Source organism: Dromiciops gliroides, chromosome 5, assembly GCF_019393635.1.
Source record: "Dromiciops gliroides isolate mDroGli1 chromosome 5, mDroGli1.pri, whole genome shotgun sequence".
Classification (NCBI taxonomy): Eukaryota; Metazoa; Chordata; class Mammalia; order Microbiotheria; family Microbiotheriidae; genus Dromiciops; species Dromiciops gliroides.
In genome coordinates, this window is record NC_057865.1 from 293,030,410 (window position 1) to 293,052,457 (window position 22,048).

At 56.7% G+C, this 22,048-nt stretch overlaps 1 protein-coding gene across 1 annotated transcript in view; it reads left to right on the forward strand.

Moving 5' to 3' along the window:
• The first annotated feature begins 2,305 nt into the window (after positions 1-2,305).
• Positions 2,306-22,048, forward strand: part of SREBF2 (sterol regulatory element binding transcription factor 2) — a 44,339-nt gene continuing 24,596 nt past the window's right edge. The window contains exons 1-5 of the mRNA XM_043965728.1: positions 2,306-2,581; positions 18,824-19,291; positions 20,488-20,669; positions 21,084-21,227; positions 21,579-21,803. Coding sequence (XP_043821663.1) covers positions 2,491-2,581; positions 18,824-19,291; positions 20,488-20,669; positions 21,084-21,227; positions 21,579-21,803 — 1,110 coding nt within the window. The 5' untranslated portion in view covers positions 2,306-2,490. The remainder of the gene's footprint in view (positions 2,582-18,823; positions 19,292-20,487; positions 20,670-21,083; positions 21,228-21,578; positions 21,804-22,048) is intronic.

Below are 22,048 nucleotides of genomic sequence, written 5' to 3' on the forward strand. Positions count from 1 at the left end.
GCCTCAGACACTTGACATTTACTAGCTGTGTGACCCTGGGCAAGTCACTTAACCCTCATTGCCTAAAAAAAAAAATGATTTTGTTAAATTATCAGGCACATATTTTTTCTCTTTCTTACCCTCCCCGCCCCCCGCCCCCCAAAAAGAAAATACAAAAACAAAGCCTTATCATAATAGAGTGGATGGGGTGTTTGGGAGGACCAGCACCTCTGGTGGGAGGGCTGCTCATCCACCTTTGGTGTCCACCTGCCACCCAATTCTCACCTGTGGCTCCAAGAAGCCATAAAAGAGCAGATGGGCTAAACCAGGCTGAGGGTAACTAACAGGCCTCAAATCTAGGTGCCTTAGCGGGGGCGTCTACCCCAAGCATGTGAAAACACATCCCTCAGGAGGAATGGGCCCCAAATACGGCTGAAGCAGGCCCTATGCTAGAGCTAGGTCAGACATCAAAGCCACCAAGGTCACCCACTGCATCCCAGGATCATTGCCAGTCATCCTGCCCCTGGACTTCAATGACTCAGGAAGAGAGAGTGAGGCTCTTGACTGAGCAATTCTGCCTCACTTAAACACAATATATGAGCAAGTCGCCACCATTGACATCGCAGGTGCTCTTGGAAAAGGAACAAGGTATAACTATGGCATATAGTCAAGCAAAACACATTCCCGAGTTGGCCTGGCACACACTGCCCCAAGGCCATCAGTTCTGTCCAGAGGGACACCTGGAGTCTTTGAGGTGGTGGTTAGTTATTGCTTCACCAGGATGCTTGTCTCTAGTGTTGAGGTACTTTGCTGAATCAGCTCATACAAGTATTCTTTAGTTTCTCTGAAACTTCCCCTTTTCAAGAGAAGTTTTTGTAAAGCACTGAGCACAGTGCCTGGAATAGCATAGGCGCTTAGCAAATGCTTGTTTCCTTTCCTTCCTTCCTCCTTTCTTTTCCTTTCTGTTCTCCCTCCCTTCTTTCCTTCCTTTCAGCACAATAGGGGATAATCAACGATCTGAGGACTTAGAGAGGGCTCTACCTGCCTACAAAGTAACGCTATTTATTTAGGGCATTACACAATCTCATTTAATATTAATAATGGCAAAGTGTAGTGGAGTTTGGAGGAGGGGGGGTACCGTTCAGGTCGATTCCCAGGTTTGCGGTTGGCAGGCTGAAAGGTGCAAAGAGGCCGATTTAGGTACCGGCCGCCCCAGGAAGTCCTGGGCTCAGTCCCCATGGAGGTCTTTCAGACAGATGGGTGGATGACCACTTGTCTGGGCTGTTACATCGGGGATTGCTTTCCTGGGATTGAATGGATAGCTCTGACCCAAATTCTGTGATTCCGAAACGACCACCGAGCTGGGGGCGGGGGTGGAGAATCTGAAAACCGGGGTTCGTCCTGATTTGCCCTCGTCTCCATCTTTTTTTTTTTCTTCCAGTAATCAATGTTGTTAGTTTCAGGTCGGCTCGCCGGCCCATCCCCCTCCACGGAGAAAGCCAAAACACAAACCAGCAGAGTCAATCGAGGCCAGCTCAAGGGATGGCCAAGCCCCCGCCCCACTGGAATCTATTAGCTCCGTTCGGTCCGAGGCCCCCCGGGGCCACAGAGGACCTCTACCGTAATTACTCACGGCACGATCGGCTCTCCTCCCTACCTGGCGCATTTGGGGGTGTTAGTGACTCACTGTCCCTGTTTTACAGATGAGGACACTAAAGCCCAGCAGAGGGCAACGCCAGGCCCGGGATGCCCCCGCAAAGAGTGGCGGGGGGGGGGGGGGCCGGGTGGGAGGCGCCCGGAGGGTCCGAGCTGGAGCCCCTCCCTGCACACGTATCCCCCACCCACAGTATGCCCAGGTTGCCACCACCTGGCAAGCGCCCGCCCCACGGGGGAGGGGGAAAGGACTCTGGGTTTTCCGGACGAACTAGGGGCGTATCCTGTCTTTGCCGGTGTCTGGGGGAGGGGGGCGAGGAAGGCGGGGTTCACGGAGCGTGGGAGCCAAAGAACCTCCGAGCCGAAGTGGCCGCGTGGGGTAGGAGGGGAAGAAGGCGGAGCGGTTCCTTTAAACCCGGGCGGGGGCGGGTGGCCGAGCCCCAGCCACTTCCCGCTCTGATTCGCTGCGGGGGGGATGGGAGGGTGGTTCCAGAAGAGGGCGGAGCCCGGGCATGCAAATAGGAGCTGCTGATCGGTGACGCGCCATCACCCCACGCGCCGCGCCGCCCGCCCATTGGTCGCTGCCAACCTGGTCTCATTGACAACAAACAACAGAGCGCGCGGCCGGGAAGGCGGGGCCGCAAGGGGGCGGGCCCGGGGAACCCCGCCCGTGAGGCCCCGCCCCCTCCCCACGACAACCCGGGGCCGCGCGAACATGGCGGCTGCTGGCGCTGGCCGGTGAGGCGGTGTCCGGCGGGGACCGAGCACGGGGACATGGGCGGTGGCCACGGCGGCGCCTCCCCCGCATCTCGTTGAGGGTCGGGCGGGAACCGAGGGCCCAGCGCGCGGAGCCGGGCGATGGAGACGAGCGGCGGCGAGCTGGGCGCTCTGGAGACCATGGACACCCTCACAGAGCTGGGGGACGAGCTCACCCTGGGGGACATCGACGGTGAGTGGCGGCCTCGACTGCGCCTGCGCGGGGCCCCCGCCCGCCCTGCCCCCTCTGCTCCCCCTCCCCACCCCTCCCCCTTCCGGCCGCTTCTGCCACCGGCGGCCGTTGCGGGTCCGGAGCTCCGGTGCTGTCCCCACTGCTGTCTCCCATGCCCACGGAGCCTCGCCCACGTGCGGCCGTCGGCGTGCCCCCTCTCGCTGCTCCCGCCCCCCACGTGCAGCTGTCACGCCCCGCGAGCGCCCGGGGGCGCCCGGGGCAGGTGCATTGAGTCCCTTTCCGCCGCACTTTTGCGGGAGAACCAGGGTGACAGGAGTCGGTGCCCCTTTCCCAGGGGGCCGGGGGCGTCCTCGTGCCAATCCCGGGTGGCCATGCTCAGCGCCGGGGTGCCCAGCTTGGGGTGCCACCTTTCGTCCCCCCAAACTGAGCTGACCCATGAGGGGAGGGGGTCCTGCTAGGTGGAGAGTATAGACGGGGAATGGCTTCTGTGCCTGGGGACGTTGGGGGGACCCCGCCCCCCACCCTCCGCCGTTTGAGATATCGGCCACTCACAAAGTCCTCTAAAAGCACCTAGATTGGGGGGAGGGCGCTTCTGATGGCCGCGTGTCCTTAGAGTGGCAGAGCACAGCCCTGCCACCGGCCGCGGACCGTTCATTTGACAGATGGGGACACGGAGGCCCAGAGGCCGGGAGGGACTAGCCAGGGGCACACAGCGGCTCGCATGCAGCGGGTTCTGGAGCGCAGCCCCCGGATCGTGCGCCGCTGGTAACGCGCCCGCAGGTGGGAGAGACTTACAGAAGAGTCTTGGAGGAAGTTGGGGTACTGTTTGATTTGTGTTCAGGAAAGGGAAATCTGAAACCAGGGCCTGCCGGCTGGGGTGAGTGGGTGGGCTCTCAGTTGTGCCATCCCTTGGGGGGGGGAGCCTGGGACAGCTCAGGCTCCGGGCTTGGAACACCAGGTCTTAGGGCGGGGCGCGGCCAGAGCCGGGTGCAGTGAGCTGCAGGCCCTGGGCCTACTTCAGGGGGTCCTCACTCAGGTCTAGGGCCCCCAGGGTAGAAGGGGAGCCCTGGACGGCAGGACTCAGCCCCTCCCACTGTCTCTGGCACGGAGCACGGCTTCCCGTGGGGTGTTTAGGGCGCAGGGAAGCAGCCAGGAGGCACAGGAGGAGGGCTGGGGGTGACAGCAGGGCAAGGGAGAGAAGGGATGGGTGAGGGAGGCTGAAGAGGGGGAGGGATGAGAACGAGTGGGCTCTCAGGCATGGGGGGCTGAGAGGAGAGGGGAGGGCAGCCCGAGGCCATTGGGAGGGGCCCTGGTTCCTTTCACCAGAAGTTAGACTGGTGGGGGATTCAGGGGTCGGGGCTGGAGGCCAGAGGATGAAGGGATTCTGGCCAGGGTGCTCGAGAAGACAGCCATCAAGGGGCATGGAGGGCTCCAGCACCCAGACCCAGAGCCGGTCTGAGGAGTGAGTGGGTGGGTGGGTGGGGGGTGGCTCTGGCCTTGGGAGTGAGAGGCAGAAACTTCCCGGTGAGGTTTTGTGGGTGTTAAGGTCCCAGAGCATGCCAAGCTAACACGGAGGGGGGGGGGGAAGATGAGGAGACATGTATGTGGGGAGATCACGTAGGGAGGGAGCAGGGTCATGTGCCCTTGGAGATCCCATGAGGACCCTGATTGGGACTGGCTTCCTGCCCTGAGGTCCAGTGTTAGAAGAAGATAATTCTGTTCTTTGCCACTTCTGAGGTGTCTTCTCCATGTTCCTGGCCTGGGTGCCCCCTGCTGCCAGCCCCCTCCCTCATGATGGAGTGTCTCTCCTTCTGTCATTTCCTCTTTCCCAGCCCTGGATCCTGGGCCAGCGTGGATGGGCTGGCCGGGTGTATAGACTTGGCTCTGTGTGGTAACCTGGGTCTGCCACTGGGCCACGCCTGCTTTCCTTTCTTACCTTCACCCACTTTGGGGCAGTGGGGGCCATGGTGTCATGGGACCACATCTCCCAGGCCCTACCCAAACAGGGCCTCCCCTCCCCTGCCTCCTCGACCTCACCCTTGACAAACATTCTCTGACCTCACACTTGAATCTCCCTAAGCCAAGCCTCTCCCTTTGGTTATTTCCCAGGGGGGATGGGGACAGGGACTAGGGAGGAGTTGTCTTGTCTTAGTCTTGGGACTCTGTACCGGGCTCCTCATTTTACACCAGAGAAAGCATTTGCAGAGAGGAGAGGGGGCACCCAGGGGCCAGGCGCTGAGAGTAGAAGCAGTGTGGGCTGGTGGGAACCCAGCAGAGGGAGGGTTTTCTCCTGGCCTCTACTTTTCTCCTCAGGCCCTTGACTCTCAGCTGCCCCTATTAACTTTGGGGCCTGCCCCAGGTTCCAGGGAAGGGGTCATCCCCCCTTACTTTGCAGATGGGGAAAGTAAGGACCCCGGGGGGGTTAATAGCAGAGCCAGACTCTGGGAGGCCTGGCAGCACCCAGATTGTGAGCTGGGAAGGGCCTCAGGTCATCTCTGGTGAGGTGCCACCTACAGGCCTCAGGCCCGGGGCCACCTCCCACCAGCGCCCTCCGCTTAGTTATTGAGTCTCTGAGGTCAGTCACTTTTTAACTTGGGCAGGCAGGTCCCACAGACTGGGCCTTTGGCAGCCACCCAGTCCCGGCACTCATTTTACCAGGGAGGGGCCCGAGACCCATCGAGATAAAGTAGAGACTCCAGGGACACATAGCCAGGACATGGCACCCTCAGGCCATTCACCAACATCTCTGAGCATCTCCTTTATTTCTGCCCAGACATGGGGGATGAGCAGACCTCTCCCCATTCTCCCTGGCCCCAGAGCTCATGGATGAGCCAAGGGTCAGAGTCCTGAGAGCCCATTTTAGGAAGGAGAAAGTGGAGTCCCAGAGAGGACACATCTGCTGGGTCCCTACTTCCTACGGTGCTTCTGCTCTCTGCGCCTGGGGCAGTAGAGAGAGGTTGGCTTTCTGGTCTCAGTTCTAACTAACGAGCTTGGCTTCCTGCTGTCTTTCTGGAAGATGAGTCCTAGCCTCAGTCCCCCTGGGATGAGGGCAGTGCCTACTTTTAGTCCCCCTCGGGGTCTGGATGCAAAATCTGCAGCCAGAAGGGACCCAAGAGCACATTTAGGGCACCCTCATTTTCCAGATAAGGAGCCTGAGACCCCGGGCTGCTGGGAGGAAGCTGGGATTTGAACACAGGCCCTCTCGACCCCAGAGCCAATAGTGATTGAGGGCTTGTTGTGTGTGTGTGTGTGTGTGTGTGTGTGTGAGAGAGAGAGACAGACACACAGACACACAGAGAGACAGAGGCAGAGAGAGAATATGAGATGGGCTTTCTCTTTCTCTTGCCTGTTTTTTTCCCCAATGCAGACCCCCCCCCCCCCCCCCCCCCCCCCCGATTTTCACTGTGGCTACTATTGTCCTGGAAGGCAGTGGTCTTTTTTTTCTCCGGGAAATACTGTTTTAGAAGCTGCTCAGGAAGTTACTAGCTGTGTGACCCTGGACGAGTCACTTTAACCTTTGCCTCAGTTTTCTCTTCTGTAGAAAGGGTTGTTGGGAGGATCTCATGAGATAACCTGTGTTAGGCCCCTTTTGCAATTTGAAAAGGAAGCTGTGTCATTGCTTAGGTGGCAGCTGAGTCTCCCCGAGAGATTATAAGCTCTGCAAAGGTGTCACTTGGTCCTTTGGGGGTTGACTAGCATTTCTTTTCCCTGGTGGGGTGGGAGTTTCTGTTCATGGGGGAGGTGTGGACACCACCACACTGTACTAGTCTGCTGTCCTTTGGGTAGATGAAGAGTTTCAGGGTTGGTGTTGGAAGTTTATTGGCACAGACTGGAAGTAGCCCCTGCTGAAGGAAGATGGGTTTTAACAGTGGCTTCTCTTCCCTTGTCCCTTACTTGGTATTGGGGCCTGCTGTGTCCCCAGGGCCTGTGTCCTGGGTTTGCATTGATCCTAGAGCTGGCAGCACCTTGTGCTCTACCCCCATCATGCTGAGGCCCAGAGCTGTCCGGGAGTATGTGGCTCCTCGCTCCCTACTAGCGCTGCCAGTTCAGCAGTCAGTCAATCAGTCAGCAAGCCTTTCTTAGCTCATCACTGTGTGCCAGGCATTCTGCCAAGTGCAGGGGGACCCTCCAGAAGCCCTAGGTTACCCGGGGAGATGCCACTTGTTAAGCGGGTGCAGCCTGGGCCCTCCAGAGCCTTACACAGTGTGGGGGGGCCCAGAAGAGGCTAGGCAGTGCCGGGGTGTTGCCCTGGCCTGGAGGCGTGAGCTGCCACTCCCCTTGGTAAGCTTGGGAGCCCCTTTTTTAGAGGACGCATCAGGAACAAGTATTTATAGTTTAGCTCTGGAGAGGGGCCTGCCTTTGTGGCAGTGGGTGGGGGAGCTTGCTCACAGAAGGCCCTGTCACTGGGCTCCTGAGTCAAGTATTCCGCTGCCCCGGCCCTCGCTGGAGTTCTAACCGGTGTTGACATTGTGGGATTCTCAGGGAGTGGCCCAAATCCCTGCCTGGGTCTGAAAGGTGGTGTTCACAGGGCCTTGTGTTCCAGCAAGGATCCTTCCCCTTGACGCCTCAGCCCCTGCAAGGCCCTCTGATCACCGAGGCCTGCTTGGGGCGGGGGTCTCTTGGGGCCTCCCACCTTTAAGCCCCAGAACCTTCAGGCATCACAAGTTCACTTGGACCTGTCCTCTGGGTCCCTGCATCTGAGCTTGCCCTGTGGAACAGGTCTGCCCAGTAGGCCGGGCTTGTTTTAAACCCTGATAAAAATTAGAGGTGGGGAGGAAGCCGATTGTGACACTCCTGGTGATACTCAGGGCTTCCCCCAGGCCTCTCCCAGGCCCTGCCAGCCTGGGCCGAGGGATGTGGGGCCCCTTGTCTGGCTCGGGAAGCCCCGGGGGCGGTGTCCTCTATACTCAGGCTCCTCTCACCCTTCCTCAGAGACATTTTTGAGCTGGGAAGGGCCTTAACCCAGGCTCCTGCCCCCTCATTCTGCGGATGTGGGAACCGAGGCGCAGGGGAGTGCTCTGCCCAAGGCCGGGGCTCCTCGGGCAGTGAGCCCCTTCCCTTGTGGTGCCTGGAGATGCCCCTTCCCCAGCACTGATTCCAGGCATAGGCCCTCCAAGCCAGAGGCGACCCTGGGGGCCTTTTGGTCCAATCCCCTGCCTGTCCTCCCATCCCCCCTTGAGGAAGCCTCTCTGCTTCCCTGTGCTAGATACTTTACAGGCCAAGGAAAGCCGATCCGACGACGGCAGGATGGCCAGGGGGCCCATGGAGGCCTGTACCCTGGGAAGGCCCAGCAGCTCCCCTGTGGTGTCTGCCAAGGCGGCAGGCAGTGGGAAGCAGACCCACCTTTGGACTCCCGGTGAGCTTGGGGTTGGCTCGTGCCATGTCTCCCAACACTATGGCTCAGTTTCCTCCTCTGTGAGACGAGGGGCGGACTTCTCTGAGCCCATAGTGCTACTAAAGGGCTTCCGGTCCGATTCCCTCATTTTACAGATTGGGAAACTGAGGCTGGGGGAGCAGAGACAAGAGGAGGGACTTAGTCAAGGTCGCCCAGGGCCCTGGGAGGATGAGCTGGGCAGAGATGAGTCCAGGGTGGAGGGGGCGCATTGCTGAAGTGCCTGACCTGCCTGGCTCGGTGCAGACCATTAAGGAGACTGAGGCGGAGCACGGAGGTATGAGGGAGTTTGGACCAGAGTGTGCTTGGGCACCAAGCCAGGGTGAAGGGAGGAAGGTGAGAGCTGGGGCTTGTAGGGGAGGACGTGAAGTGCTTTGCGTGCCGCACGCGAGGCCTGATGGGAGTAAGAATTGCAGCAGCTCTGGGTCTGCGGGCCTCTGCCACCCCCTCTCTCCCAGAGCCCCCCAACACCCTCCACAGACTATCCCCCTTCTACAGATGTAAGAACTGAGACCTGGGACTGATTTGTATTCTCGTTTGTGCCTGTCTTGGAGTCCCGCACTCGCTCTCCTGAGGGACCTTGGGGGGCCGGGCTGGGGTGGCATTTGAGGTCCTGGGAGGAAGGCAAGGAGCCGAGGGCCCAGGGCCCTGAAAAGGGCACTGGGAGTGACCCAGTGACCCCGGCACCAGGGACAGGGCAGCCTCAGCTCTGTGGGAGGATGGGGGAAGGAAAGGCCCGTGATCCCTGGGACCAGGAGGGGAGAGGGAGGACCAGAGCAAATCCTCCAGCTTTGGAGTCAGTCACCAAGCATTTATTAGCACCTACTGTGTGCCAGGCATGGAGCTAAGAGTGTGGTCCTCAAAGAGCTCCTAGTCTAATGGGGAAGGCATGCCCTTCACTATGTACCAACAAGCAGGGACAGGAGAGAGTGGAGGTGACTCGGAGAGAAGGCGCAGCGATCAGGGAGGACTCTGGATGGGCACAGGGGGTGATGGGGGTCACTTTACAAGCTTTCCTGAGAGTCAGACCCAAGTGGGATTTGAACTCAGGTCCTCTTGACTCTAGATCCTGCCTGCTTTCCTTGTTCTGCCTCAGTTTCCTTACCAGGCAGGTCAGGCATTTCAGCCATGTGCCCCCTCCACCCTGGACTCCTCTCTGCCCGGCTCATCCTCCCAGGGCCCTGGGCGACTTTGACTAAGCCCCAGAAAGATCCCCAAACTGCTCACTTACGGAACGGTTTCCGATAATCTCTGAGACCCAAGGCCTTGCCTACAGGTCACAGCCTAGGCTGTGGCTTCTGTCTATCTGCTAGTAGCAGCTTGGCGTGGTGGTGGGGGGAAGCTTGGGTCCCACCTTACAGGCCGTGTGACCCTGGGCGAGTCACTTAACTGTTCAGAGGGCCCAGAGCAGGCGCTGGTCTGCATTTGGTAAAGTGCCAAAAGGAATCACCCTCTGGACTTAAAAGGCCCGTCTTTGGAGGGCGTCATCACTGCCTCGTATACAGTAGGTGCTTACTCAGTGTGTTGGGCAACCAAGCCAGGGGTCTCTCTCCTCTCCAGGCTTGCTCTGACCCACTTCGGCTGCACTGGGAAGGCTCTGTCCCAGGAAAACTGCTGGGAGGTAGCTTGGTTGGTTTACATGGCCTCTTCTTTTCAGAGGAGGGTAGGCCTTCTGTCCTGGGCCCCAGCCCCAGATGTGTGGGCTGCTCTCAGGGGTCGAGGTCCTGCCCGTCTCCTCCAGGAAGGTTTGACCCGGCCTCCTTGGGGGGCCATAGGCCCTGAGGTAGCCCTTGCTCCTTCTTCGTCCTGCTGGGCTCTTCACTCTTCACTTTAAGCTGGGGGTGCTTTGTTTGGGGGCCTTTGAGTCTGCCGGAGGAGTGGGAAGCATAAACAGCAGCTGAACAGCTGTGTGGTGCCCGTGTGCCCGCCGCCCCATCAGGATTAAGGAGGAGGAAGGGTGACTTTCAGCGCCTGAAGACCTGAGATCATTCCCTAGCGCAGACTCCAGGGCAGAGCAGGAGCAAATACAAAACCCTCTGCTTGGCATTCAGAGCCCTTCCTGGCCCGGCCCTCCCCCCCTTTCCAGTCTCCTGATCCTCTTCTCCCCCAGACACCACATTCTCTCCAATCCGCTGACCCTGCCCTCCTGGCTAGTCCAAGAACAAGACCCTCCACCTCGGGACTAGCGTTCTCTGCTTGCGAGAAATCAGTGGTGCTTGGCCCTGCTGGGAGGGCACCGAGGCCCAGAGGTGCTCCTCCTGGACTGGTTCCCACTGCATGGGCTCCCCTGGCCCAGGCTCTGAGCTTTTCCAGGCCGGGTCAGAACCCAGCAGCTGACTGAATCCCAGGCCCAGGAGGTGGAATTGTTGACATTCTGTGATGGGCTAAATTTAGGAAATGGACTACAGTCTGGGAATGGGAGAAAGGATACCTGGGAATAAAGGGAGAGGGGATGGAAGCCAGGTTGGCCACACCCACTTCATGCTTAGAGGCAGCAAGCAGGCAGGACTTAGGACCCCAGGGCCTGGATTCAAATCCAGCCTCAGACACTCACTGCATGACCCTGGGCAAGTCACTTAACCTGTCACCAAGTAGTAATGATTTTATTAAAGTCTGTACTATATGCTGGGCCCTGTGCCAAGTGCTGGGGATGAAAAACCGTCTAAGGGAAGGGGGGAGGCACATGCTGGGGGGATAGGGAAGAAGTCAGCTGGAGAAGGCTCGAGGCTGATGGACGGAAAGGGCTTTACAGACCCTTAGAGCCACCCAGATGTGAGCCGCTTATTGCTCTTGTTAAAATTAAGTGGTTGGACACCTGAGCCATCTGGAAAGGGCAGATTCCCCCGGTGACGTTCTGGGCTGCACAGCCTCAAGTGCTGGGGTGAGGAACCTGGCCGGAAGGGGCCAGTTTGCAGTCATTTATTCACTTCTTACATTTGATTTAAACCTTAAAAGCACAAGGGCCCAGCAGAGCTGGCTGTAGGCTGTCACATCCCCAGGGCTGGCATCCAGGATCACTTCTCCAGAATGCAGCTTCTCCCATGTTGCCCTTCCCAATTTTGAGGGAGAGAAGGGAGCTTCTCCCAGGCACAGAACACCCCTCTGGGGAGGGGCGAGACACACCGCTGTGCAGATCGGTGTGTGGAGAGGCTAAGTGTGATTTAGGATGGATGCTCCTATTTCCTGAGTGTCTGTGGGCTCCTGTGTCAAGGAACCTCACACTGTGTGCCAGGCTCTGTACTTCATTTGATCCTTTCAACAGAGGGGTAGTAGGTGCTATCGCTGCCCCCACTTACAGTTGAGGAAACTGAGGCAGACAGGTGAAGTGATTTAGTCAAGGCCCTCCAGCTAGTGTCTGAGGCTGGATTTGAACTCAGGCCTTCCTGACTCCAGGCTCGGGGTTCTGATGAAAGGGGGAGCACCTGTGGATGGGCTTCCCATGAAAGGATTTGAAAAAGTGTGTTTTGCCCTGAGCAAGCCTGCATTTTAGTAATCCAGCAAAGGGGTGGATTGAAAAAGACGGAAGAATAAGTTACAAGACCTGGGGGGAAGGAAGGAGGGAGGAGTTGAAGATGGTTTCAGTCTGAGTTCTCTTGTGTCCTGCCCTGGCATCCTGAGAATCCCCCAGGGCAGGGCAGGGCAGGATGGGTGGCTGGTGGGGACTCACCTGGACAGTCAGGGGAAGGCCCAAGTCTAGAGGCTTCTCCCCTGCAGTTTCTTTCTTTTCTTTTTTCTTTTTCTTTTTCTTTTTTTTTTTTGTGAGGCAATTGGGGTTAAGTGACTTGCCCAGGGTCACACAGCTAGTAAGTGTTAAGTGTCTGAGGCCGGATTTGAACTCAGATCCTCCTGAATCTAGAGCTGGTGCTCTATCCACTGTGACACCTAGCTGCGCTCCCTGCAGTTTCTTTACAGCCAGACCTGGTTCAGGCTCGGGGTTAGGCTAGTGACATGACCAATGGGGAGAAGGAGGGTGCTAGGGCCGGGTGCCAGGGCCAGCCTCTGGCTCCCCTGCACTGGGCCTTTGCAGCAAGCTGCCCTGCCCCCACCCTAGGTCTTGGGTCTCTTCATTTTATTTATTTATTTATTTTTTTTGCGGGGCAATGGGGGTTAAGTGACTTGTCCAGGGTCACACAGCTAGCAAGTGTCAAGTATCTGAGGCCAGATTTGAACTCAGGTACTCCTGAATACAGGGCCGGTGCTTTATCCACTGTGCCATCTAGCTGCCCCCCAAGGGTCTCTTCATTTTAAACCCAGATCCGAGGGCAGCATTGAAGCCAAAGACTCCCCTTGCATTCATCCATACCCAAAGAATTGCATGAGTCATGTGGAGGCCGCTCGTCCCAGGAGGGGGCTGAGGGCCCACCTCCCTTCCAGAGTGCTCATGCTCTAGCATGGCCTCAGGTTTGGGAATCCGGAGTGTGAGGTCTTAACCGGCATTGTCTGAACTTGCTGTCTGCTCCCCGCTCCATCCCCCTCCAGGCTGTGGCTGCCCGCTGCCCTGCTAGAGCCTCTGGGTTAAGGAAGGTGCCTGCACCCAGGCCAGCCACGGTCACTCCTCATCCTCTTTGGGCACCCAAACCCGCCCCTTCCCTCCCCCTTTTCTCTGTTGTCTTCCTCCTTTAGAACATAAGCCCCTTGTTAGGGCAGGCACTGTCCTTGACTTTGCCCCGTGCCTGATGCTTGGTTTAATAAAAGGTGGTTGGCAGGACCTGACCCTGATCTCCCTTTTCTAAGAAGTCCTAACCCTTCGGCCTCCTGCGCTCCCAGAGTCCTCTCAGCCTGGGCTTCCTTTCAACAAGTCTTAGTAAGAACATAATACGGAAGACCTCGAAATGATGAGGGATGCGGTGTAAGCCGGGAAGCTGAGGAGGGAGGAGCTGACCATTGGCTACACAGGCCAGGGAAAGCTTCATGGGAAAGGGAGAAGGGGAGCAGGCAGGGCTTGGTCATTCTCTCTCCGGGGCGCCTGCTGTGGGACTGAGGATGGAAGTTCTCTGAGTCACTCCAGTCTGTCATGGAAAGTCCCAGGTATTTAACCTGGCACCTGAGGCCTTCGAGGACCCAGACTGGGCGACTTGCCTGTCCCCGCTCTGTTCCTCCTCTCAGGCCCTCCCAGATGGATGTGCAATGGTGCCTGCCCCAGGGTCTCCCTGCTGAGATCACTGACCCTCCCCTGCCATCTCCTTGGGCTTCTTGGAGGTATTCAGGTGCACACGCTCTCTCTGGCTCCCCATTGAGGTCTCGTCAGCTCCTCCAGGGGATGCCCTGTTCCCTGCATCTGTAGGAACCAAGTTTGGTTTTTTAAAATTGTTTTTGGAAAGAAGGACCGTGGATTCTTTGTGTCCCTCCCACAGTGCCTAGAATAGTGCCTTCTACGCTGGGAGAACAGATGACTCACTTGGGTTTTTCAGAACCTCCCACACGTGTCCCAGCCGAGTTCCAGGCTCCCAGATAGTCAGTTAGGACTCGCCAGCTCCCTGGCAGACCACTGACTCACTTTCGGTGGTGAGGCAGCTGCTGGCAGCTCTGGGGCTGGTTTCTTCACGTGTGATTGGCAGATTACCTCACCTGTGTGTGTGTGTTGCAAGGACAGCTCATGGACGTGTTAGGCGAGGCCAGTCGGTAAGGGAGCCTGAAGTCGTGTGGTCATCCAGCTCTAGCCCCGCCCCGGCCGCGTCCAGCACCCCACGCCATTGGTCCTGTAGCTTCTCTCTTGGATGTCTCTGGGGAGCTCACCCTCCATAGAAGCAGCCTCTTCTGTTGCTGGATGGCTGGTTCAATGGTTACTTATCCTGGGCTCACTTTCCACGCCTCACTCCACTCCCTGCCCTGCTTCTTGCCTCTGGGACCAGGCTGGATCATATAGTCCCTCTTCCAGACCACAGCCCTTCACGTTCTAGAAGACAACTCATTTCTTTAAAAGATCTTCTCTTCTCTAGATGAAATACCCCCAGTTCCTCCGCCTCATCTTGGTCTGATTCAGTTGTCTGCTCCTTCACGATTCTGGTTTAATTCCAGCTTATCCCTGTGGCCCCCAGTACCGGAGCAGGGGACAGAGGGGCTGTCCCTCCACTCCTTTTGGATACTGTAGTCTAGGGTGATGTGAAGCTTTCTGGCTGCCACTGTGTCGCGTGATGCTGAGCCCTAGTCTCACTCTAGGCAAGGGGGCCTAGGCCTAGCCTAGGCCCAGCTTCTTCCTGTCCCTTCACTCCCAGATTATCTTCTTGTCTTGTTGGTCGTACTGCCCAGCCTCTTGTCCTTTGAGCTTCTTTCCAGCCTTCTTCATCACACAATCCGGATCCGGGTCCCAGCCCTCCCCTTCCTCACAGTCTTCCTCTTCACCCTAGCTCTCGCTCACCTTTAGACTTGGGAACATCCCAGATTCTGGGCTCATGCATCTCCTCTCTTCCCACCATCTTCACTCCACCTCAGCTACATATACAGCCTAGAGGGGAAAAGGGGAAGCCTTGAGTAAAGGGGGGGGCAGTAGGATGGGGGCAGGGCCCCAGGTAGGCCTGATCTGCCTATGGTCACCGCTCTCTTATGCAGATTTCCTGCCACATGTATCTCCTGTATGTCCCCAGGCCCCTTCTATCTTTCCAGGCTTTTTACACTTCTCTTTCTTTCTGTCTCTGTCTCTCACACACTCTGCTATCCAGTGACATGACCTCTGGTTGTTGCTCAAACAAGACTCTCCATCGCTCATCTGGGTACATTTTGATTGGCTGTCCCACACGCCTGAGATGTTCTCCTTCCTCATCTCCAATTCCTGGTTTCTCCAGTTTCCTCCAAATCTCAGCTGAGATCCCACCTTCTGGAGTTGTGAACTGATCCAACCATTCCAGAGAGCAGTTTGGAACTATGCCCAAAGGGCTATAAAGCTGGGTATACCCCTTTGGCCCAGCAATCCCTACTAGGTCTGTATCCCTCAGAGAGGAAAGAAAAAGGGAAAGGGACCTATTTGTACAAAAATATTGATAGCTGCTCTTTTTGTGGTGGCAGAGATGCCCATCAATTGGGGAATGGCTGAATAAGTTGTGGTATAGGATTGTGATGGAATACTATTTTTTTTTTTTTTTAGTGAGGCAATTGGGGTTAAGTGACTTGCCCAGGGTCACACAGCTAGTAAGTGTTAAGTGTCTGAGGCCGGATTTGAACTCAGGTCCTCCTGACTCCAGGGCCGGTGCTCTATCCACTGTGCCACCTAGCTGCCCCTGTGATGGAATACTATTGTGCTGTAAGAAATGAAGAGCAGGATGATTTCAGAAAAACCTGACAAGACTTCCATGAACTGATGCAAAGTGACATGAGCAGAACCAGGACACAGTAACAGCAACATTGTGTGATGACCAAATATGAAAGACTTAGCTCTTCTCAGCAATACGAGGATCCTACAATCCTGAAGGCTCAAAAAATGGAAATAGGATTGAAAAATGTGATCCAACTCCAGAAACAGAGCCAGTGGACTCTGAGTGCACATTGAAGCAGGCCCTTTTCACTTTCTTTATGCTTCTTGCTTCTTGGGGATTTTGAGTTTTGGGGGGGGAGTTGTGGGGTTTGTTTTTTTTTTTTTTGGCAACATGGAAATATGTTTTGCATGATTTCATTTGTATAATTGATGTCACATTGCTTGCCTTTTCAATGGGCAGGGGCAAGGTGGGAGGGAGGGAGAGTGTTTGGAACTCAAAATTAAAAAAAAAAAATCTTAAAAATGAATAAAATAAAATTCCGTCTTCTACAAGAAGCTTTTCCAGTATCCCCCTTAGTGCTAGTGCCTTTGTTTGCATGTTGTCTTGCCCACTGGGTTATGAGCTCCTTGAGGGCAGGGATGATCTTTTTTTTTTAAATAAATAAAAGCATTTTATTACTTTTCAGTTACATATAAGGATAGTTTTCTCTCTCTTTTTTTTTTTTTGGCGGGGTCACAGTTTATAACTGTCAAGTGTCTGAGGTCAGATTTGAACTCAGGTCCTTCTGAATCCAGGGCCAGTGCTCTATCCACTGCGCCACCAAGCTGCCCTCGAGGATAGGTTTCAACATCCGCCTCCATAGGCTCTTCAGCTCCAAACCTCTCTCCTACCCTCCCTTCCCTCCCTCCTCGCCAAGACTGACAGCAATCTGATACAGGTTATATATGCCGACCACACCGAACATCTCTGCACTAGTCAAACTGTGAACGAAGAGCACAAGATGGGAAAAATAGCTCAAGTAGAAACAGCCTGGTTCAATCTGCCTTCAGAATCCACGCTTCTTTTTTCTGATGTTGAGATGTTTTCTATCACGAGTTCTTTGACGTTTTGGATCGTTGCACTGCTGAGAAGAGCCGAGTCTGTCCCCAGGGTTCATCACACAGTGTGGCCGTGACTGTGAACGATGTTCTCCTGCTTCTGCTCCTCTCAGTCAGCATCCGTTCATGCAAGTCCTTCCAGGTTTCTCCGAACTCCTCCTGTTCATCGTTTCTTACAGCAGTAGTATTCCATTACATTCATATACCACAACTTGTTCAGCCATTCCCCAGTGGATGGGCATTCCCTCCATTTCCAACTCTTTGCCACCACAAAGAGAGCTGCTAGAAATATTTTTGAACCTTTGGGATCAGGGACGATCTTTTGCCTCTCTTTGTATCCCCAGAACCTAGCGCAGGGCCTGACCTACAGTAAGTGAGCTGACTGTAGACTATGGTTGGTTGTTATTACACTGAGTTTTTTCAGCCATTCTGCAGTGGCTGGCACCCCCTTTGTTTACAGTTATCTGCAGATAACAGAGAGTATTGCTCTGAGCATTGGGTGTATTATAGATCTTTGCTTGTGTCTGATTTCCTTGGAATATAAACCCCGGGCAGAAGGGAAGGACTATTACAGGATTCCAAAATGAAGTCCAAAGTGTAACAGTTCATGGCTCTGCCGTCTGTGTAACAGTGGGCCTTTCTTGCCACAGCTCCATCAGGATTGACCATTCCCATTTGGGGGCTTCTTTGCAGATTTGCTGGGTAGCTAGTCGGAATTTAAACCCACAGTGGTGGTCTGACTTAAAAGCCATCTCTCTGCTGCCCAGGACTGGCAGCCCCTTGTGGGTGATGTTACTCCAGCGTGAATATTTCAGTGGAGGGCTTGGGGGACACTTGGTTAGGTCTTGGGAGAACCCAGGGTTGGCGTGTGCATAGTTTCTTGGGGCATCGACTCATCAGTTGGCTGGGATGCTCAGAGCCAGGAAAGTAAGGGAGGGAGGACCCATCCATCTGGAGTTTCTGGGAGGTCGTCTTGGGGCTTTTAGCTCCTCCCTTACATTAGAGGAGGCCAGGATGAACCCCTCACCCCCTGCCGGCAGACCCAAAGTACATTATGCGTGAATTGAAACTTAATTTTAAAAGCTTAATCAAATCCACTCCTTTCCCCGCTCTCCCTGGTTCATTCATGCCTCTCAGAGGAAATTAAAGTGTGTCTATAATAACCATAAACAAGTGTTCCAAGCCGGGAAGGGACAAGGAGGCGGTCATTAAGCTGCCTGGAGTTATGGGGTGAAGCTGTGCCTGGTGTGCTCAGCCGGAATTGATTCTCCTCGGCTTGGTGTCCCCAAGCTCAGAAGAGGCCCCGGGGAGGTGAGGACCCTCGGTCCCCGAGAGCAGCCCGGCAGGAACAAGATGCTTTTGGGTGGCTGGAGCAGGCACCTAATGAGTCTCTCCCGCCTCATTTCTTCACTTACATAATCTGCCTTAATAGGAAGGTTCCGACCACAGAGCCAAATGCTTCCTCTCTCTGCTCCCCTCGAGTCCTGTTGCTTGTGGTGCGAGTCGTTTTCAAGTGTGTGAATCCGGCAGATTGCTGTTTGCCCAGAGATTTTTTTAAAATAAACTTTTCATACCTTAAAAACTGTCTTCACCATAACTTTCATATTTACACCATCTTGGGAGCCTATAAGGCAGCTAGGTGGCTCAGTGGATAGAGTGCCAGGCCTGTAGTCACAAAGTCCTAAGTTCAAGTCCAGCCTCAGACACTTAATAGCTGTGTGACCTCTGCTTGCCTCAGTTCCTCATTTGTAAAATGAGCTGGAGAAGGAAATGGCAAACCACTCCAGCATGTTTGTCAAGAAAACCCCATGAAGGGGCAGCTAGGTGGCGCAGTGGATAGAGTACCGGCCCTGGATTCAGGAGGACCTGAGTTCAAATCCGGCCTCAGACACTTAACACTTACTAGCTGTGTGACCCTGGGCAAGTCACTTAACCCCAATTGCCTCACCAAAAAAAAAAAAAAAAAGAAGAAGAAAAAGAAAACCCCATGAAAACACAGCATTGGGATGCTGTGGTCCACAGGGCCCCAAAGAGTCGGATGGGACTGAACGACACAGGAGCCTCTAATCTTGGAAGAGGTCTTTGAGGCCACCCGCCAACATGAGGAAGGTGAGGTCCATGCAGGCAGGGGAAAGGGATCCGGCCAAGGCCACAGCATGGTGGATTTAGAGCTGTGCCCATTCGGCCCAACCCTCATTTATCGATGAAGAGCCTGGGGCCCAGGGAGGCCTAGGGCCGTCTTCGTGTATTGTTTCAGTCCCTAAGAGCTTGAGTGAGAGGTGACAGCCACCCCCATGATAACAGTTACATGCCAGGCCTCGTGCTTAGCGCTTTGCACTTGATATGTCATTTGATCCTCAAAACAACCAATGGGGAAACCGAGGCAGGCAGTGGTTAAAGGACTTGCCCAGGACCCCCCAGCTGGCCAGTGTCTGAGGCTGGGTTTGAGCTCTGGCCACTGAGCCAGCCTAGGGCTTTGGGAAAGTGACTTTGTTCCCCCCCCCAACGCCTCTGTTTCTAGCCATCATGGCCACACTGAACTTGGCTTCTGTCTCATTCTCAGAGATGCTGCAGTTTGTGAGCAGCCAAGTGGGAGAGTTTCCAGACCTCTTCTCCGAGCAGCTCTGTAGCAGCACTTTCCCGGGAGGCAGCACCAGTGCCGGCGCCAATGCCAGCACCGGGGGCTCCCCGGAGAACCTCTCGTCCAGGCCCTTCAGCCAGGCGTCAGTGGCGGGGGCGGCCACGACAGCGGCGGCCACGGCGGCATCTACGACAGCAGCGGCATCGACGGCAGGAGCGGCAGCTTCCTTCCCACAGACTCCTCCCGTGCAGATCAAAGTCCCCCCCGCCCCGGTGTCTACCCCTCCTCGGCCCGCACCCCTGCTGCAGCCCCGCCTGCAGCCCCAGCCCCAGCCGCAGCCCCAGCTGCAGCAACAGACTGTGATGATCACCCCGACCTTCAGCACAGCCCCCCAGACCAGGATCATCCAGCAGCCCCTCCTGTACCAGAACTCGGCCACCAGCTTTCAAGGTAATGTGGAGGTGCGGCTCTGCCCTTTGGGGCCAGCCTGTCTGTCTGTATGGAGGGGCGCAGGGGAAGCTCGAGCCACTGGCCTGTGGTCAATGAGATGTCAGCACACCGCCCGGTCCCAAAGGCACTCACGGGCCCCCCATGGTGTGCCTTGTGCTCAGGGCCACAGTAAATGGTCGTGAGCCTGGGGGGCCGCTGCAGAGGGGAGCGGCCCTCCCGGGTCTGCTGGGTGAGCATGGGAGCTCTCAGAGGTCCGGGCCCATCACACCATGGGCTGCCTTGTGGGGGGCATGGGGAGGGCACGTAATCAGTGCTTTTCTACTTGGTTCTGTCGAGAGGCCGCGTGAGGCCCACAGACAGGAGGTGCCTTGCCAGGGTCCCATGGGGCCAGCGAGAGACCAAACCAGAATCAAAACCACCCCTTCTGGCTTCCGCTGCCCCAGGCCACCGATGAAGGACCTGCCAGGGTGGGGACACTAAGAACCTCATGGCAGTGTCAGGAGGCGGGGCCGAGCCCAGCTCCAGAGGGAGGTCGCCTCAGCCTCCTCCTCGGTCCAGCGAGGGGCCTTGAAGGTCTGTGATCCTGGGATTTAAAGCTATTGCTTCCAGGGGCCCCTCAATCAATGGGAGGAGCCAGCCGTGGGACACAGATCAAGGGCCATCATCTGACAGAGGAGGAGCCTGAGGCCCAGAGAGGCCAGAGGCAGGATCTTGGGACGGACGCCAAGTTCAGTCTTCTTTCTATCGCCTCCCTCAGACTGGGAAGCGAGCAGACATAGACAGGCGATGGGAACTTAGGGGTGACCTCCCTGGGGCAGCCCCCAGCTCCTAACCTCTTGTACCATGCAGGAACAATCTCCTCGCCATCCTTTCAGACTTTGCTCCTGACCATGGGGAACTCAGGGCAAAAGGAGTATTAGGTCTGGCCCAAAAGGTCTGGGCAGAGCTTCCTGGGGCCCACAGGGGCCCCCTCCATCCTGGAAGCAGAGGGTCAACCTGTCAGACCCGGGGAGTGAGGCTGCAGCCATACAATTGTCTGTAGTGGAGACTTGTGGGGACTCCCGGGAGGCTGCTGCCTGTGAACCGCCATGGTTGTCTTTGGCTGGCAGGAGGCTGGGCATCAGCAGCGTGCCGGGGCTCCGAACTCTGCCGGCTGTAGCTCATCCCCCTCGTGTGTCTCTGCTCTCTTCCCCAAGTCCTCCAGCCTCAGGTGCCAAGCCTGGTGACGTCCTCCCAGGTGCAGCCAGTCACCATCCAGCAGCAGGTGCAGACGGTGCAGGCCCAGCGGGTGCTGACCCAGGCCGCCAATGGCACCATTCAGACCCTGGCGCCAGCCACTGTGCAGACAGTCGCCGCTCCCCAGGTTCAGCAGGTTCCGGTAGGTGCTCTGTGGGGGTGGGGATGGCGTCGGGGCAGCGAGCATTGATTCAGGGCTTACTGTGTGCTAGGCCCTGGGCTGAGCACTGCCAAAATGAAGGAAGGCCGAGAGCCCTGTCCATGCTAGCTATATAGATGATAAATCGGAGGCAAACTCGGAGGGAGGAGGACCGGGGCTGGGATCGTGATCTTACCAAGGATGGTCCTGGCCCCTCCCAGCCACGGCCAAGGAGGGTTCCTCTGGAGAGTGGCGGAGGCTTTTATTAAACACTTACTGTATGCTCAGCCCCGTAGAGACCAGGACAGGCTGGGGACTGACTGGTCAGCCCCCTTCCTCAATGGGCCTGGTCCCAGCCGAGGGCCAGAAGCAGAGAGGCCCCCTCTAGTCTCATTGTCTCTGTCTTCTTCCACGCAGGTCCTGGTGCAGCCTCAGATCATTAAGACGGACTCGCTCGTCTTGACCACGCTGAAAACCGACGGCAGCCCCGTCATGGCGGCGGTGCAGAACCCGCTCACGGCTCTCACCACGCCCATCCAGACCACAGCCCTCCAGGTTCCTGTAAGCACCTTCTCTGTGCTTGTCTCTGGAGCTCGGCCCTGCCGGCCTTCCTGTCTCCGAATCTAGGACCCCCAGCTCGGGGCCTGTCTTGTCATACTGACGGGGCCCCTGTAGGGAGGGCCCCTTGGGGACCACATAGGCGGGAGACTGTTGCCCATTTTACAGGGGCGTCTATGCACTCCCCGAGCTAAGGGGGCTCCAGGAGGGGAGAAGCGGAGGAAATGAACGGCAGCAGCCCATGGCCACCTGCAGGGGGCTGGAGACAGGACAGGAGTGTCCCCACTTGCCGCCGGGCCCCTGGGGTGTGTGCTGTGCTGCCTGGGCCCTGGCTTCATGCTCCTTGTGCTTTAGACCCTGGTCAGCGGCGGCAGTGGGACCATCCTCACTACCATGCCCGTGATGGTGGGGCAGGAAAAGATGCCCATCAAACAGGTGCCTGGGAACGTCAAGCAGCCGGAGCCCCCCAAGGAAGGGGAGAGAAGGACCACCCACAACATCATCGAGAAGCGCTATCGATCCTCCATCAATGACAAGATCATTGAATTGAAGGACCTGGTCATGGGGACGGATGCCAAGGTATGGGCAGCCCTGGGGTCCTGCCCTGGCTTCCCTTGTCCATGTGGCTCATGGGGGCGCCCTTGGGGAGGAGGGCAGCTCCATGGCCCTTTGGCTGTGTGCGACGGTGACATCCTGAGCTGAGTGCCTCTGGGGGCGACGGCTTAGACTTGGGCTGCTCCTGAGGGCCAAGCCTCCCGGCCAGCTGGGCTCTAGACGTCCTCAGGAGGCCCCTCGCTCACCCGACGGTGGCCTGGTGCCTGTGG